The sequence below is a fragment of the Myxocyprinus asiaticus genome, chromosome 12 (assembly GCF_019703515.2).
Source record: "Myxocyprinus asiaticus isolate MX2 ecotype Aquarium Trade chromosome 12, UBuf_Myxa_2, whole genome shotgun sequence".
NCBI lineage: Eukaryota > Metazoa > Chordata > Actinopteri > Cypriniformes > Catostomidae > Myxocyprinus > Myxocyprinus asiaticus.
In genome coordinates this window covers 7,210,467-7,228,261 of record NC_059355.1, presented here as the reverse complement: position 1 = coordinate 7,228,261, position 17,795 = coordinate 7,210,467, and the positions used below count along the sequence as shown (strand labels likewise).

The window sequence follows — 17,795 nt, the reverse complement described above, 5'->3', positions numbered from 1 at the left end:
GAGCTCAAACTCCCCCAGGACGTAGTAGACATCTAGTACATTGCATTCATCAGGTTTTTCAAAGTTTTGATCATGTCGATGTAGACTCGGTGGCTTTAGAATATCATGTATAAAATAAGCAAGGCATTATGGGGTTAACCATTAGAAGAAATCATCAGGAAAAACTAGAGGGTACAAAAGACAAAGCTTTAATAATCTGAATCAATGAAATATCATGTGGTGTTGAGAGAGGGAAACCATTTTTGGCTTTCAAATACACAAAGACTGTCCTTAATACTACCATTGCACTGGAAAGTTTCTTGACAGGCCTATCAAGATGAGAAGTTTCAAAATGGAGAGGAAAGTTCCAAGCGTACAGCAGAGAAATATATTCAGACAAACATGATATAAAAGCTGCCTGTTAGCGAATACATTCCAAAAGCAGCAAAAATCAAAGATCGGGTACAAATGACATGTATTTTTTACTTTATTACACAACCCACCACCTAAGTGAATGCCTCATAACATTATGAAGGAATCTTACATTTAGAGTGAAAAATGCAGAACAAAGTTAACAAAAAAGTAATAAGAGGTGCACAAGTGTTTCCTGAGTGAGAACTTTGGCTAAACAAGTGCGATTTTATGGACATAAGGCAGTGTTTAATACATTTTAAAACAGAGTGGGGAAAAAAAAAAAAAAAAAAAGTGTACATTTCTCATAGAAAACACCATTATAAAAAGGCTTAGTTGGTGCTGAAGTGCTCTTTATAAAACAATAACTACTGTAGGTTTAAATCTCTCTTTGGCTGATAAGCATCAATCTTGCAAATATTCAACTTTGATCACATTTACTTCGTTTAATTTATTTGAAAATTGATAGATATATTTGTCCTGTGTAAAATACATAAATACCAATATTTATTCAATACATTGTAAGGCAGTTAATCAACTGAATCATTTCAGTTTCATAGCAAGGAGAATGAATTGGTCTTAAGTACCGGTTTGACTCAAAATCAGCAATAAAACATCAAAAATTGCTGTGAAAACCCCTTAAGCATACAAAAACATTTAGACAGAAATAACAAGCTTGGTGGCATATAAAAGGTCCTCAACTGTAATAACCAAGGGCTAAGCTTTTATATGCTGAAACCAAAATGAATAGAACTGGGCGGTTTACTCAGGGGTCGTGCCTGACACCTCACTCTTTTGGTCTACTTCCTCGTCACTCTCCGCACCAGTGCGTCCAACTGTGCGACGTACATTGACAGAGAAATCGCCACGTCTGTAGGAGTCACATGACCATCATAACAGTTGTGAATATATACGAAACATCATTGGTATACAAATTCTTTCAGTTAAATGTTTGTTTGACAAAGTTTTCATTTGGAGGAATATACATGCGAGTAGCGAAAAGCAGCAGAGTACATACCGGAGTTTGTTCTTTAGGGTGCTGACCTCTCGGTTCATAGCATCAGCAGATTCAGTGGCATCTTCCAGCTCTCTCTGCAGCTTCCTGCGGGAAGCGTTAGCTCGAGTCGCCTCCTCTTCCGCCTCCTCTAGCTGCCTCTTCAGCTGCTTCAAACGAGTGTTCAGTTTCTCCGTCTGAAAGGAAGATTTCATTATACGTTATGAACAACTTGACACACAAGTAGCACTCCCATATATTAAAAGGAACAGTTCGCCTAAACATTAAAATTGTATCACTCATATCAAACCTGTATGACATTCATTCTTCCATGAAGCTCAGAAGGAAAAAAAAAAAAAAAAAAGTTAAGCATGAAAGCAAATTAGGGACTGTCACCAGGGTCACAAACAAACTTTTCCATTAGGGGGCAAAATGGAATTGATTTTCAGGGGCATTTTCTTCCCTTTGTACAGGCATTTTTCTTACCTTAAATTCTCATCCTTTTATGCCAAATATTTCACTTTAAATCAGTTCATTCAATTTGAATAATGAGATCCTGTAGGCTGTTACCAATTAAAATAAAATCAACATCACCTAATATTTGTAGGGCTGGGTTTATCCTGGGTCAAAAATGATCGAGTAGCATGAGTGATCCCATTCCGCTCTCTCCTGTAAATATTGAGAATCCTGCTGGACTCGCGCACACTTGCATGCTCCAGTGATAGCACACGCGATGCTCACATGAAACACAGATGCACGCGTCAGATGAGAAGCAAATTAAGTGCTTATGAAAAGCCGAACACAAGAATGTAATTAAATCTGCTTAGGCGGCCGCCGAAATTTTTTAAACCCCATTCATGTTTCTTAAACACTGTCTCGCATGAAGCTCTGCCCACCGATAGATAAGCCCATGCTGCACACATTTACATATCGATATAAACAATATAAGCCCATTAATTTACATCCCTGACTGTCAAGCTCCAGAAAGGACACAAAATCATTATAAAAAGTACCATAAGTGGTAAATAGGTGTCTTCTGAAGCCATACAAAACTTTGTGAAAATACAGAAATTTAAAGTCGATGTTTACTGATAATTTTCCCCTCCAGAGTTATCCGTCTCATTTACACATATGCATATTCAAACCTCACGTTAAGATGTGTTTGACGTCAATGACATTTTATGTTTCATGAAGTTTCAAGTAAAACCTGACAAAAGACATGTTTACAACTTATTAACGTAAAGCTTTTTTTTCTCTGGGCTTTTACTATACATACACACGGTATGAGTTACAGAATACTAGTATTCTACTTGAGAACTTTGATTTGTATAATGTTTTGACTACAAGTTTGACTTGATAAGTTGAAAACTGAACACTTCTAATTTGCAGGCAAATTAAAAATTACCTGTTAAGAGTTGGTTATATAGCCTATATGCTGTATAAAGTCCAGCTTCTACGCTTTAAAACCACACTCATTTTGTTTTGGTCAAGCGAGTAGTATTTTCAGCATTGTGTGTATTTATAATATATATTATATTTATTTATTTATTATGCAAGTGACTCAAGAGATGGTTATCCAGTATATGCCTGATATTTTCTCTGCATGCCAGACAACATGAATAATAATTTATATTTAGGCTACCTACAGCAAACCTCAATATATTTTCACATACTTTAAATGAACTTGTTTTTAATTCTACAATTTAATAAATACTTGTGAATCCACAAATTAGATTGCTTTTGTTTATTTATATATGATTATTTCCATATTTGGGCCATTAGATTCGGAAGACTTGGAATATAGCGCACAATTGATATAGTGTAAATTAAAGATACTTTTATGGTGCTTTTGTCCTTTTTGCAGCGTGGCAGTATAAAACTTTCCATCCACTTTCATGTATGGAAAAAGAGAAAGACATTGACTAACATGCTCCTTTTGAGTTTCACAGAAGAAATCATCATCCAGTATCATGTCCATGTACACAGCATTTACAACAAAAACTGACTACTGAGAATGCATATCCTCCTGACTATTTCCTTTCTTGTCTTTGCACCAGCTTTAACACATTGCTTATTGTACAGCAAGTCTACAATGCGACCCACCTCATTTTTGTACTGGTCAGCGTTGCGTCTCTCATCCTCAACCTGAAGTAACAGTTCTTTCATTTTCTTCTCTACACGGCGCACTTGTTTCGTGGACTGCTGCCTCTCCCTGAGGATTTTAGCACAGAGACGGCATGTAAATATAGCTTCACTCAAATCAACTGCATCAAATTATATTTACAAATAAGGATGATATTTCAACTCAAGTGTGACTACCAATGGGGGTAGCTCAGTGGTAAAATACGCTGGCTACCACCCCTGGAGTTCGCTAGTTCGAATCTCAGGGCTTGCCGAGTGACTCCAGCCAGGCTCCCTAAGCAACCAAATTGGCCTGGTTGCTAGGGAGGGTAGAGTCACATGGGGTAACCTCCTCGTGGTTGCTATAATGTGGTTTGTTCTCAGTGGGGCACGTGGTGAGTTGGGCGCGGATGCCGCGGTGGATGGCGTGAAGCCTCCACACGCGCTATGTCTCCGTGGCAACGCGCTCAAGCCACGTGATAAGATGCACGGGTTGGAGGTCTCAGACACGGAGGCAACTGGGATTCATCCTCCGCCACCCGGATTGAGGCGAATCACTACGCGACCACGAGGACTTAAAAGCACATTAGGAATTGGGCATTCCAAATCAGGAAAAGGGGAAAATCCCCCCCCCCCCCCCCAAAAAAAAAAAAAAAAAAAAAAAAAAAAAAAAGACTACCACCACTCACTTCATCTCAATATCCAGCTGCTCTTCGAGCTGTGCAATCTTGGCCTCCAAAGCAGTAATGGTGGACTTGTACTTGCTCTTCACAGCTCCTTCCAGCTCCTGCAGCTTCTGCTTGAGATCCTTGTTCTGGCGGTCCAGTTGAGAGCGCAAACCCTCCAGACGCTGACCGTTACCACGCTCTGCAGACAGCTCCACAGTAACTTGCTCAGCCTGAGATTCAATCAAAAAGCCATTATCACATAACTGACAGCATCACAATGCAGCATGCCTGACATACAGGCATGTTGGTGAATGTGAAATATTAAAAAATATCTGTAGAGGTACAGTGCCATTCATGAGATATCCTCTGTTTTTCAACAAATAACCAACATGAAATTCATTATTCATTTCTATCACTGATAGTCAGCAGATTTATCATGCATCAAATGTATCATTTACCCTATGATGCTCAACCAATATTGGATCAAACAACTAAATTTTCTTGATTATCTATCAATTTCACATCTGAAGTGTTCAAATCACAGCTTCGCGCCTCAACATAAACCCCTCAGTGCTATACCTGCAGTGTTGCTTTCTTTAGTCGATCATTGACCAGTTCCACGTTGACATGCTCTTCCTCAAGTTCCTCCTCAAGCTGAGCAATACGTGCATCCAGTCTCCTCTTCTCATCGCTGCCCAGAGCGCTGACACAGAAAAGCCACTATAAGCCACTCTACATGGCAAGATATACATCCACTTGGATTTTCATCTACAATTGTCAGACAATGCATCACAATAACAGCAGGTGACTCACTTCTTGGCATTTTGGCTATTGATCTCATCCTGTAGCTCATCTCTTTCTTGCTGGATTTGTCTCTTTGCCCTGTCAGCAGCAGCCAGATCCTACAGATACACAGAGATTTTCCAAATGCCTTTTCCTTCCAAAAACAAAAACTCCAGACTGATTCTAGAGTTAACTTCTAGTTGTGCAAAATGTATGCAATTCCGACCCAGGATGAAAATGCATAAGACAGACCTCATGTAGCTGCATGATCTCAGCTTCCATGCTCTTGATCTTGCGCTCACTTTCTTTGGACTGGTTAAGAGCCTCGTCTCTGGACAGACGCAGATCTTCAAACTCTCTTGTTTGTTCTTTCATTTGGGCCTGAAAAGTAAGAGCGGGAAAGATGTTAAAATAGATACCCATGTTGGAACAGTGGCCTGGCAGTGGCCTAGCCGAACACATGGTTTCCAGTTCTGAATCTGGCCTGGGTTCCCATCCCCCCCCGGTCCATCCCCGATGATCCAATCTCCTCCGTACTCTAATTTTAAATTAACACATTTTTAAAATTTTAAAGGGGAAACCTCTCCCCCCAAAAAATGCCTGTGATGGTGAGCTTGTAGAGCAGAGTCCCATCAGAATTTTACTGTGTTCCAAGGACGTATTTTATTGTTTCGGTCACTGTTCAGTATTTATTTAGGGTTTGCTGTGTGGATTTCCTGGTCTTAGCAGAGGAAGTGCGCACCTTTGGGGAGCGCACGTTTTAGATGTTAGTATTTTAAGGAAATCTGTTTTAAATGTGCAATTACTATTTATTAGGGATGCTCTGATCAGGGTTTTTACAGCCGATACTCTTGTCACCCGATCGGCCGACACCAATCATTTCACCTTTTATCAGGATCTCTGTGCAGAACGCTTGAATTTTCCTCTTCCCGTTAATATCACTTTGCCTAGTTTTTGCTGACAAAATTTGTAACAAATTCTTTAAAGGATTATTAAAAAAAAAGCATTTTTTTTTTTTAACAAGACTTCAAAACAAGTAGCCTATAGGCTAACAAAATATCTTCTATTTTAAGATTGACAAACTTAATTTTTTATAGGGCTGTCTAACTGAAGACAAACTGATAACTCACAGGTGTTAAACTTAATGATAGTAACCAAAAATATCACATTATTTCATACAATTATAATTCCTTATTTTATTTCCATTTTATTTTTGCATTATATTATGGTATCTTAATATTTTATAAAGACTTAGATTTATAAATTCCTTCCCTGCCTTTTCATTTAGTTGGATGATTGACTCTACAGGTGCTACTATTGTTAATGCTGTTTAATCAAGAGATATTTAAAAGATGTTTGAATTACACCACATCTTGTAACTCGCGTTATTACAGAGATGAGCAAGGCAGAGCCCGGCAGAGACTGAGAAGCTGCCACCATGAACGATAAGGAACGTTTCACAGCTTGCGCTGTTTTCACATGCAACAAGGCAAAGGAAACGCCACATTAACAGTACACAAAATATTAATATTCGCCATACCTCTCCCACTGCATCATTCTTAACTGGTGAATCGAGTTTGTCTTACAACACTATGCCAGTATTCCCCACACTCCGTGACTTATGTATATCTATGCTCCGTGATGCCATGACAGTGCTGCTGAAGTCTTAAAGGAGTCGCGCGTCTTTTGCATTAAGAGCGATCGGTTTATGCAATCGACCAAATTGCCGATCACCGATCAAGCCATAGGACGTGAATCTCGGCCGATACGATCGATCGGAGCATCTCCATTTATTTCTGTCATATTTAAAGTATTGTTGATTTTTTCATTTGGGAAGGTGAGCGTTAACTTGATTTAAAGAAATGGTATTTTCCCAATCAGGTAAAGACGAGAAAAACTGTACTATTGTGTACCGCCACTAGAGGGACTAGATAAAATGCACAGATCGTGTTGAGAGCACATTGGAAAACAAGGTTGTAAGCGTTGCTCAAGCACAGAAACTCTAAATTAAGCTTGATTTTATTTAGCTCTTAAACTGTTTTTATTTGCACCTCTATGTATTAAAATAACATTTTGGAACATGGCGTGATTCTCTTTGTGACTGCCTTGGTGCTTAGAATGCCCAGTAATACCTAAAAATAGTACCTGTAGTTTCTTGAGCTGTCTGAGAGCCTCATCTCGAGCCTTGTTTACGGAGTCGATCTGAGCGGCCAACTCTGACAGGTCCAGCTCAAGTTTCTTGCGCACAGATACGGCTTGAGCACGCTGCTTTCTTTCATCCTCAAGCTCCATCTCCATCTCACGCACCTGACAGAGACAGCGACAAACAAAGACAGTCATATAAACTAGTTGTGCCGTATGTGTTAAATTTCAGTTCTCCTAATTTGTCCTTTAAGTGACAAAGGCTGATAATTTATAAAAAAAAATTTCCCCTCAATTTTCATTTAAGTGAGAAAGAGGTGTTGGAAAAGGGCTGCAACCCTAGGTTTGGAGCGGCAGAGTGTGCAACTTAAAACCCAAAACAGCTCCTCGGAAGTGTCAACACATTGCGAATTCCCAATTTGGTAACACTTTAGCGCCTACCTGTTTGGCTAGCTGCTTCCGTTTCTCCTCACCCTGCTCATCTCTACCTTGGAGGTCTCTCTCAAACTGGGCCTTCATGGCCTGCATGTTGACCTCCAGACGCAGTTTAGCATCCTCCGTGAGCTGCAATTCATCCTCCAATTCTTCCAGCTGAGTCTTCATTTCCTCTAACTGCTGTTCCATCCCACGCTTGGCTCTCTCAAGCTCATGCACCTGAAAGAGAATAAAACAGAGTTGGGTGCTATAATTTAAGACCTCAATCTTTGGCAGCAATTGACAAAGCTAAACTGCACCGAATGAGGTAGTTATGTTTTTATTATGTAGTGATTTTAACTTGGCTTGTAGACACATTAGCTGTTCCAAAACCTACACAGAGCTACCATGCTGTCTACTGCTTACATAGGAAGTTGACATCTTAAAAATGAAATGGTAGATCATTAGTGAATGATTTGGAACAAAGTCTTTTTAGCAAGCCAGTTCACTTGGCGGCCATCTTTAGAATGCTCCAGGGCAGCAATTTTTCTATGTAAACAAGCGGCATTCAAGTGCAGCTCACATCTACTTGAAAGGGGAAAGACCGAAATCTCCAAAACAGTTGGTCAACATTACAAAGACAATTTGAAATCAGCAATCAAATCTGACAACACAGGTTGTTTTTTTATAGCTAATGCGCATTCGAGTTGATTGACGGGTGATGTTTATCTAAAAAGTGATTGGCTCTTTTACCTGCAGATCTACCGCCAAGACTTGTGTACTGCTGCTGCTCTAAAAAGCCATGTACATAGCAGTATACTGCTATCTAGGTGTGCCATGTGCTGCTTAGCCGAATGGGATAACGCTAATGATCTACATCTCTGTGTGCCTTTGCCAACGTGGCTGAAAAGGCTAGTGATGGTATTCAGTTATACGATACATCACGGTAAATAACATGCACAATATTGTTATCATGGGCACTTCAAAATACCATAAATAATTCTACAGTAGATAACTATCCAAATTGTTTAGATTTTTCTGATCGCATAGTGGTTTTTATTCAAAATCAACAAATTGAGATTTACGCACTCTGATGTAAACAAACCAGCGTGGACTAGAAGCATGGCTGGAGGAACGCAGCCGACCCTTTATCTGCCTTCTAATAGGGTTAAGTCGGGAGTGTGGAAGTATTTTGGGTTCCATAAAAGAAGAGGAGTGATGGTTTCACTTTGTGTGAAACATGTGGCAGAAAAGTGGCAGCGAAACACGGAAACATCTCTAACATGATCACTCATTTGCGTGACAATCAACACGCCTGTTAAATTCAGTAAGATAAAAGTTGTGACAGTTCCGATCGTTTTTCCAAACCGTTTTGTGAAAACAGACACATCACTCTAAAGCCCCACTCACATTGTCAGAGATTGGTCGCTCTAACGTTATTGGTTGGCTACACAACTGGCCATAGCTTTAGAAAATCTGATCACAGATGAGCTAAATTGCCAGTAAAACAAATATGTCATCCTTATTTGACAAGGAATCGTTTGTTTTGCCTCTTATAATAAACATCCTGCAGGGGAGACTGCTTTTATGTAAACTACAGCTGTGCTCAATGCATCATATCATATGAACAAGACGAACAGTCTATTACTGTATGAATTAAGCTCACACACAATGTTGACAATTTCTGGTGCATTATTCAATTTGATAAGAAATCAGTTTACTAGGCACTAAAAATGAGCATTCTGGATGGGAAAGTGTTATAAAACGCATTAAGTATTGATGCAGTTTATCAACACAAAGATAGATTTCAAATGTATCAAACTCACTCAGAATGCTGACAATTTCTGACATGGATATAATTAAACGGTGATGCGTGGAAAACCATGTAAGTGGTTACAGAAACGTGATATGGAACTGTAAATCGGTGACCGCAACAACTCTTCCATTTTTCCTGACTTGTCTCATTCTCTCACAGGAGACCGATGACAGATGCTTCAAAAGTTAAAAGGATTTTAAGCACATTTTTATTTGTTTAAGGACTATGTTAGAGATGTCATTAAAACTCATTTATTTGTTAATTTAAAATATACATTTATTTTTATAAAAGCACCACTTATTACAAGTACACTATATGGCCAAAAGTTTGTGGACACCATATGTGCTTGATGAACATTTGATTTCAAAACCTTAGGCATCAATTTCCCCCTTTGCTGTAATAACAGCTTCCACTCTTTTGGGAAGGTTTTCCACTATACTGTATGTAGTAACATGGCTGCAGGGATTTGCTCTCATTCAGACACAAGGCTAACAGTGAGGTCAGGAACTGATGTTGGTCGATGGGGTCTGACTTACAGTTGCTGTTCCAGTTCACCCCAAATGTGATCAGTGGGGTTCAGGTCTGGGCTTTGTGCAGGCCAGTCAATTTCTTCCACACCAGACACAGTAAACCATTTCTTTATGGACCTCACTTTGTTAACAGGGTCATTGTCATGCTGGAACAGAAAAGGGCAATCCCCAAACAGTTGCCACAAATTTAGAAGCACAAAAAGCCCAAGCCATTAAAGAAACATTCAGATTTTTCTTTACTGGATTTAATGGAGTAACCAAATTCGTTAATTAGAAGGGGGTGTCCACAAACTTTTGGCCATGTAGTGTACAACATCTCAATGCGCATCTTTTACTACACATTCTCACGGAAACAATTCTTGGTTCTCATCAATTTCATCATGAATGTAATTGTAGTGTGCTCCCTTAAAACGCACTTAGCTTTCCAACAAAAGTGAATGACTGGGTCCGTAAACAATAGTCCATATGACTCGTGTGCTATGTTCCATGTTTTCTAAAGTCACACAAGATTTGAGGAACTGACAGATGGGTCACTCAAAAAAGGTCGACTTTCCAACTTACAAAATATTGAAATTTTCCGTTCAGTTTTTACCTATATACGCCGAGGGTAAACATTTTGTAATGTTGAAATTTGTATTCATAAAAGGACAACTTGACTGTTGTTCCCTCTTATTTAATTGTTTCACAAATGAAGTGAACACTGATGAGGGTTAAATGGATTACAACACCACATACTGAGGGTTCAAAGGGGTACAACAAAATAGGTCTGAAAATATTAGTTAAAATGTTAAAACTTTAGTGATTTTTCCCTACATGTTAAAGTATGCATATTTAAGCAGGCTCTGAACTTTGACCTTAATTATTTTTTTTACAACTTTTTGCATTATAGTTTTTTTTTTTTCTTAAATGTTTCAACATTACACCAATGCCATGAAATTAAGGGATCCAAACTATTAATAATAAATTTGTTTAGATTTTGTACACTTGTTCAGCCTTGCACTAATGCTTGAATTAAAAATAAGTTCAAAATAAATACATAAATAACATGTCATAGAAGTGGTGTACCAGATGAAGGGGACAAGGATCTTTTTTTTTTCTTCAGGCAACTGACAATTTCAAATATATTTTCACAAAAAAATTTGCAAGAGTCAAGCCATTTCATATCATTAAAGGTTAGGTTATAGAATGATACCTTTTAAAAAATTGCTATTTGAAAGCATTTATGACAAAAAAAAAAAAAAAAAAAAAAAAAAAGTCAAGGACATGTTTGTCAACATTTTTTGATATCGACCCAGATGTTGTCAGAAATAACCTATTTTGTGAGACACAAAGCTGTCTTTAAACAAGGGGGCGCTAGACGGCTCAAAACTGAATCCTCCATTGATCTGCATTCAAATCTCAGAATGTTTTACATCTCAATTTCTTCACTCTAAAGAGCAATTTAATTAAAACTGATAGTTGCAAGGATTCATACTTGTTAAATCTGCCACAGCAGTATCTATAAAATCAATTTTTTTAAATCTTCCAGTAACAATTGATTGTGATTGGCCCATTCTGTACAACACTGCCAAAAGTAACAAGTGCCACGTGACAGCTGTCGTCATGTTTTTCAGAAAATACATTTCATTTATTCAATGATTTAAGCAATGTATTTAAGATTTTCTATAATTCAAGAACTTAAGCACCTCTTGGTAAAAATGGCTATTTAAGGGTTTTCCACGACTTAAATTTGAAAAATGCAAGCACTTCAAGCGCCTTGTACGAACCCTGCTGCCTTTTCTCATTGGCTGTCGCATGAATGCATAAATTTCTGCAGCCTAGTAGCTGGCTTGATAAAATTAGTCTAGCCTTACTTTAACATTAGCCTCCGCAAAACAAGGTCTGTGCTGATCTGTAATGATCAGAGGCACCGTGGCATAATAACCATTTAAATATTAAGACATCAACAAAATGTTATATTTGGCTATGCATCTATGGTGTTGATGGTAATTTTGTTAACGTTTAGGGTTCTTTTAAAAGTTTTTCGTAATCTGTTGAAGGCCAGCTTGAAAATCTAATTAAACTTAAGATAAACTTTATTGCTGTTTTCAACCCTTTTTTTTTCCTTTTTCTCCCAAATTGGAAGTCCTCGTGGTCACGTAGTGATTCGCCTCAGTCCGGGTGGTGGTGGACGAATCCCATTTGCCACCGTGTCCGAGACAGTCAACCCGTGCATCTCATCACTTGGCTTGAGCGCATTGCCACAGAAACAGTGTGTGTAGGCTTCACGCCATCCACTGCGGCAACCACGCTCAACTCACCACGACCACAAGGAGTTTACCCTATGCGACTCTACCCTCCCTAGCAACCGGGCCAATTTGGTTGCTTAGGAGACCTGGCTGGAGTCACTCGGCACGCCCTGGGATTTGAACTAGCAAACTCCAGGGGTGGTAGCCAGTGTATTTTACCACCGAGCTACCCAGGCCCCCCTTTCAACCCATTTTGTAATGTAATTCAATACCGTGGATAAAAGCTTCAGCGAATATCATGATGTGAAAATTTGATACCATCACAAGCCTAGACCTGACTCAATGTGTATCAGGACCAGAGAAGCCCAGAGCTCATTCAACTAGTAACTTAGCCTAGCTATGTGTGGATTTAGTTAAACTAATGACCTTGGTAGCGGGGGTTAAATGTTGATTCTGTGAATATATGTTTTGCTTTTCTTTGTCAATTGTGTGAATCAAAGTGTTAATCAGAAATTTTTTTAAAAAAAAGACTTAAGATAGAAGTGTGCCAGTGCCTGATTTGGCTACAACTTAGACGCACTATGCATCATGGCCAAAAGCAGACCTAACCATGTAAGCTGAAAGAAGAAAAAGTCCCAGAAACCACTTTTTCAGAGAAAACCTTACTTGCCATCGTACTTACGAACTGAGCAAATTGAAATGTAATGGCAAAGAGAGAGTACACAATTTGATTGCATCAATATCCTCAAATTTCCTTAATCATGATGCCATCTATTTTGTGAAGTGCACCAGTCCCTCCTGCAGCAAAGCACCCCCACAACATGATGCTGCCACCCCCATGCTTCACGGTTGGGATGGTGTTCTTCAGCTTGCAAGACTCACCCTTTTTTCTCCAAACATAAATGGTCATTATGGCCAAACAGTTAAAATTTTGTTTCATGAGACCAGAGGACATTTCTCCAAAAAGATCTTTGTCCCCATGTGCACTTGCAAACTGTAGTCTGGCTTTATGGCGGTTTTGGAGCAGTGGATTCTTCCTTGCTGAGCAGCCTTTCAGATTATTTCGATATAGGACTCATTTTACTGTGACTATAGATACTTGTCTACCTGTTTCCTCCAGCATCTCCACAAGGTCCTTCATTGTTGTTCTGGGACTGATTTGCACTTCACACACCAAAACTACATTCATCTCTAGGAAACAGAATGCGTCTCCTTCCATAGCAGTATGATGGCTGCATGGCCCCATGGTGTTTATACTTGTGTACTATCGTTTGTACAGATGAACATGGTACCTTCAGGCATTTGGAAATTGCTCCCAAGGATGAACCAGACTTGTGGACATCCACAATTTCTTCTGAGGTCTTGGCTGATTTCTTTTGATTTTCCCCTGATGTCAAGCAAAGAGGCACCGAGTTTGAAGGTAGGCCTTAAGTCTAAAGGCTTGACATCATTTTCTGGAATTTTCCAAGCTGCTTACAGGTACAGTTAACTAAGTGCATGTAAACTTCTGACCCACTGGAATTGTGAGTCAATTAAACGTGAAACAATCTGTCTGTAAACAATTGTTGGAAAAATTACTCGTGTCATGCACAAAGTAGATGTCCTAAATGACTTGCCAAAACTATAGTTTGCTGATTAAATCTGTGGAGTGGTTAAAAAAAAAAAAAAAAAAGTGTTAATAACTTCAACCTAAGCGCATGTTAACTTCTGACTTCAACTGTATCCGCTTATGCCATGTGAGCCTATTGGCTTGACATATCACATGTGAGTGAGATGATAGGCTAACAGATGTGTGAACTTGGGACTATTTCACCTAATAGTGTGAGGTATGACTATTTTGATTCTCCCCCCCCCCGACTTTTCAAAAAAACATTCGTCTAGCACATGTTTACACGGAAAAATGTTTTTAAATGTTTGGTGTGAAGTGCCCTTAAAATGCTGTCTTGGTAAGTAGCTTGCTATGTTTTGGAACAGAGATATTGTCTCAAATTCTGATTGAACTGGGTGCTTGAGTAAATCACATACACTCTTGCCGACATCATCCTTGGATGACATTAGGTCTTCCATCTCCGCTTTGAGCTGCTTGTTGGTCCTTTCCAGTTCATCCTTCAAGTCAGTCATAGCCTCCAGCTCTCGGGTCAGTGTCAGGGCTCTAGTCTCCTTTTCTCGGGCCTCTGCTTCAGCACGATCCCTCTCTTCAGCGTACTTCAAAGAAACACCCTTCTCCTCTGCCAGCATCTGCACAAAATCAAGGTATTTTAATGCCTAGAAGGCTGGGAAGGAGATTTAAAATAACCAGATTATCTAAACCATCCTCTGAAAACTTTTGAAGAAAAGTTACCTACCTGGTCAAACTTCTTCTGTTTGCGTTCCAGCTCCTGAACAGTCTGACGGAGGTGATCCTGGTCTATCAGGACATCATCTAGTTCCCGCTGCAGGCGCGTCTTGGTCTTCTCCAGTTTATCGTAGCCAGCATTCCTCTCATCAAACTGCTGCATAATGCTCTCCAACTCCCTCTGCAGTTTCTTCTTCCCTTCCTCCACACTCTCCACTGTCTGGGCCTCCAGCTCAACCTTTTTCTTCATCTCAGCCAACTGTAAAAAAAAAAAAAAAAAAAAAAAAAAAACAGGTAAAACATCTGTCTGGTTATTTGATCACAAGTGATCAGACGAAGCAATTAGTCATATACACCTGGTTTTAACGGGTCTCAAACACTTCTTAAGGTGGTTTGAGTAATTGGATCACAATGAGTCTCCAAGACGCATTGTACCCAGTTCACGCTTGTATTTAGCTCTTGTCTGCTTGTGACTGGATAACCCAAGACAGTAATACCAGGTGTAAACAGGGTCACGGACTCTACATCAAACCTTATACTTCAAACTCAAGAGCTGATATCTGGCCAGTACCTTCAGTTTATATTAGCTTATAAAACTTCAAGCAAAAACTGCTCCAAGATCAGCATTAGCACCTGAGCTTGAGCGATGAGCAGCTGCTTTTCAACATTTTTCTTGCCCTCCTCTTCCTCATCCAGCATCTCTTTCAGATTGTTCTGTTCATCCTCCATCTGGCGAAGGCGAGTGGAAAGTGCAAGCTTCTGCCTGGTCTCTTCCTCCAGCAATGCCTAACCGGAAAGTAAAACAAGCTAAGGAATGTAAAGAGATCATGAGGTATAGAGCAGTAGGCCCAGTAACTGTCTATGCATGTGTACCTGTGTGTCTTTCAGTTGAGACTCAACAGTGGAACAATCTTTTGCAGCTTTGATAGATTTGCTCTCCACCTTGCACAGGGTGCTATGGAGATTATCAAGCTCCAACTGAATATTGAAGAGACACATTTTTAATTAAAACACAAACATCCAGAAAAAGTAGCAATTTTCTGGTAAATTTGTCATCTTACTGTGCTAAAAGGGCAATTCTCACTAAATCTGTAAAGAATTTCCTGGTCATATTTAACCCCAAATAAAAAAAACATTATGCAAATATGCAATTTTAATTTGCATAAAGAAATTAAGCCTACATTTAGGAGATTAAGATTTTTTGCATTGTGGCATTATTTTCAGGACACAAATTCAGTGATCATTCTCATTAGGATGGACCCCACCGAAATGAACCAACAAGCTTCCAGCCAGACTACGAGGCACACCTCGCTGAACTCCGGCAGCATCATCTTGGTCATAAGATGAACTCTTATAATAGAATACATAGACGATAAATTAATACCAACTATAGCCTTAATCAGACAAATAAAAATGGACAAAGCACCTACGTGCACTTAAAGTTTGTACAAAATCCTTTGTTTAAACATTGGCCACCAAAGTCAGTTTACTTGAAACAAGACTTGTATTACATATAGATAACTACTACTGGCATTGTTTTCATGCCGTTTAGCCAGAGGGGAACTGCCTGCCCTGCAAAAATGAAAGACAGTAACTAGGGATACTACTTTTAAACATTACAATTTTTTTTTTTTTAAGGGAGCCTGGGTAGCTCAACGAGTATTAATGCTGACCACCACCCCTGGAGTTGCTAGGGAGGGTAGAGTCACATAAGGTAACCTCCTTGTGGTAGCGATTAGTGGTTCTCACTCTCAATGGGGCACAAGGTAAGCTGTGCATGAATCGCGGAGAGTAGCATGAGCCTCCACATGCTGCGAGTCTCCGCGGTGTCATGCACAACAAGCCACGTTGGAAATTGGGCATTCCAAATTTTTTTTTTTAATGTTGCTGTAATAATCATGACCATCTTTTTTCACTCTGCGTTAAAAAGAATTGGCAGGGTAAAATGTGCCTAACAGTCATGAAAATAATGTTACAATGTAAGGAGCCTTAATGGCCCATTTACAATGTTTTAGAACCAGGACTTTTCTTGACCGGCTTCACAAGAATCACCCAAAAACTCGGGAGCCTTTTGGTCTCAATACCTGCATCTTTGCCACTTTATCAGCCAGCTCATGTTTCTGTCTCTCACTTTCTCCATGTTTGACCTGTAGCTCCTGGAGCTGGGATTCTGCTTTCTTTCTGCGGTGCTCGGAATCATTTTTACCTTGTGACAAAGACTGAAGTTCGATCTGAAGCTCATTGCGTTCGCTCTCCAAAGCCTGTTTAGCTTTTTCCACAGACGCCTTATTCTGAGGGACACAACAGGGAGTGTTAATCAACACTTTTCTTCACAGGTTTTGTGGATGGAAGGGATATGCACTCAGGTGTTTTTGCCATTTGACCAGTTCCTACTGGCAAGTTAACATTCCCATTTTTATATAGCGAGAATAAAAAAAAAAAAACTAGAAAGAACATGATATCCATTTCCTAAGTAGGAGCATTAATAACAATTCTTTAGGAGAGGGAGGCTTTTCTTACCCTCTTGGCGAGCTCTAGCTGTTCATTGAGCTCCTCAAAGGCCTGGCTGTGTTTTTGTCGGACTTCAACTAAAAGCTGTTCATGTGAACGAGCCTCATCTTCCAGAGTCTTCTTCAGCTGAGCAACTTCAGTCTCTCTCTTTGCCCTGCAGACAGATGGGAGCATTTTGGAGATGGCGATGCAGAATACCACAATACCTTTCTATCTTTTTGCGGTGTCTTTGATCTTTTTAAACAGATTCCAGGAAACTCCTAGTCTTACATTGGTGGTACAAACAGATAGCCCCGTTCCAAACCAATGGTGATGTGTAGGGCTAGATGGGCTGCTCAAAAATAGAAACGCTTTGTTTTACACTTTTAGGTGAAATCAACCTACAAATTGTTTGCTTATGGTTGGCTCTGCATATTATGCTGAGATATGATTTTTGTTTTTTTGGACACATTAGCTTTAAGATTTGCAGAATTAATTGCCACCCTTAAACTGATCTGAAGTCATCTTCGCACAACCCCCATTAGGTTTTGCTCAACGCTGACCTGAGTTCTTGCTGTGCTGCAGTAGAGTCCAGGGTGTCCTCAAGCTCAGTCTTCAGAGCCTCCAGCTCCTCTCCCAGGTCCCTGCGGTGTTTCTCTGCTTTAGCTCGAGCAGCTTTCTCCAACTCCAGATCTTCCTGCAACTCGGAGATCTGAGCCTCCAGCTCACGAATGGTCTTCTGGGCTGCGTTCTTCTGTGCAGCCTCCTCTTCAATCCTACAATCAGAAATGTTTATAGTAGTAGCTAGAGATGAAAACATTTATGAATAAGGGATAATGAATAGGCCAATTTGGGACACGGCTTCGTTGCAAGACCAATTTGCC

The 17,795-nt window shown here is 39.7% G+C and overlaps 1 protein-coding gene across 1 annotated transcript in view; it reads right to left on the bottom strand.

The window, feature by feature from the left end:
• Positions 1-165: 165 nt before the first annotated feature.
• The window catches only part of LOC127449074 (myosin-9-like), a 42,461-nt gene continuing 24,831 nt past the window's right edge, over positions 166-17,795 (bottom strand). Inside the window, exons 26-41 of the mRNA XM_051712219.1 lie at positions 17,475-17,687; positions 16,942-17,086; positions 16,506-16,712; positions 15,295-15,399; positions 15,055-15,207; positions 14,432-14,680; positions 14,112-14,324; positions 7,540-7,752; positions 7,102-7,263; positions 5,209-5,337; positions 4,987-5,075; positions 4,753-4,876; positions 4,195-4,403; positions 3,488-3,596; positions 1,409-1,581; positions 166-1,261 (exon numbers count right to left, since the gene is read on the bottom strand). Coding sequence (XP_051568179.1) covers positions 1,153-1,261; positions 1,409-1,581; positions 3,488-3,596; positions 4,195-4,403; positions 4,753-4,876; positions 4,987-5,075; positions 5,209-5,337; positions 7,102-7,263; positions 7,540-7,752; positions 14,112-14,324; positions 14,432-14,680; positions 15,055-15,207; positions 15,295-15,399; positions 16,506-16,712; positions 16,942-17,086; positions 17,475-17,687 — 2,602 coding nt within the window. The 3' untranslated portion in view covers positions 166-1,152. The remainder of the gene's footprint in view (positions 1,262-1,408; positions 1,582-3,487; positions 3,597-4,194; positions 4,404-4,752; positions 4,877-4,986; positions 5,076-5,208; positions 5,338-7,101; positions 7,264-7,539; positions 7,753-14,111; positions 14,325-14,431; positions 14,681-15,054; positions 15,208-15,294; positions 15,400-16,505; positions 16,713-16,941; positions 17,087-17,474; positions 17,688-17,795) is intronic.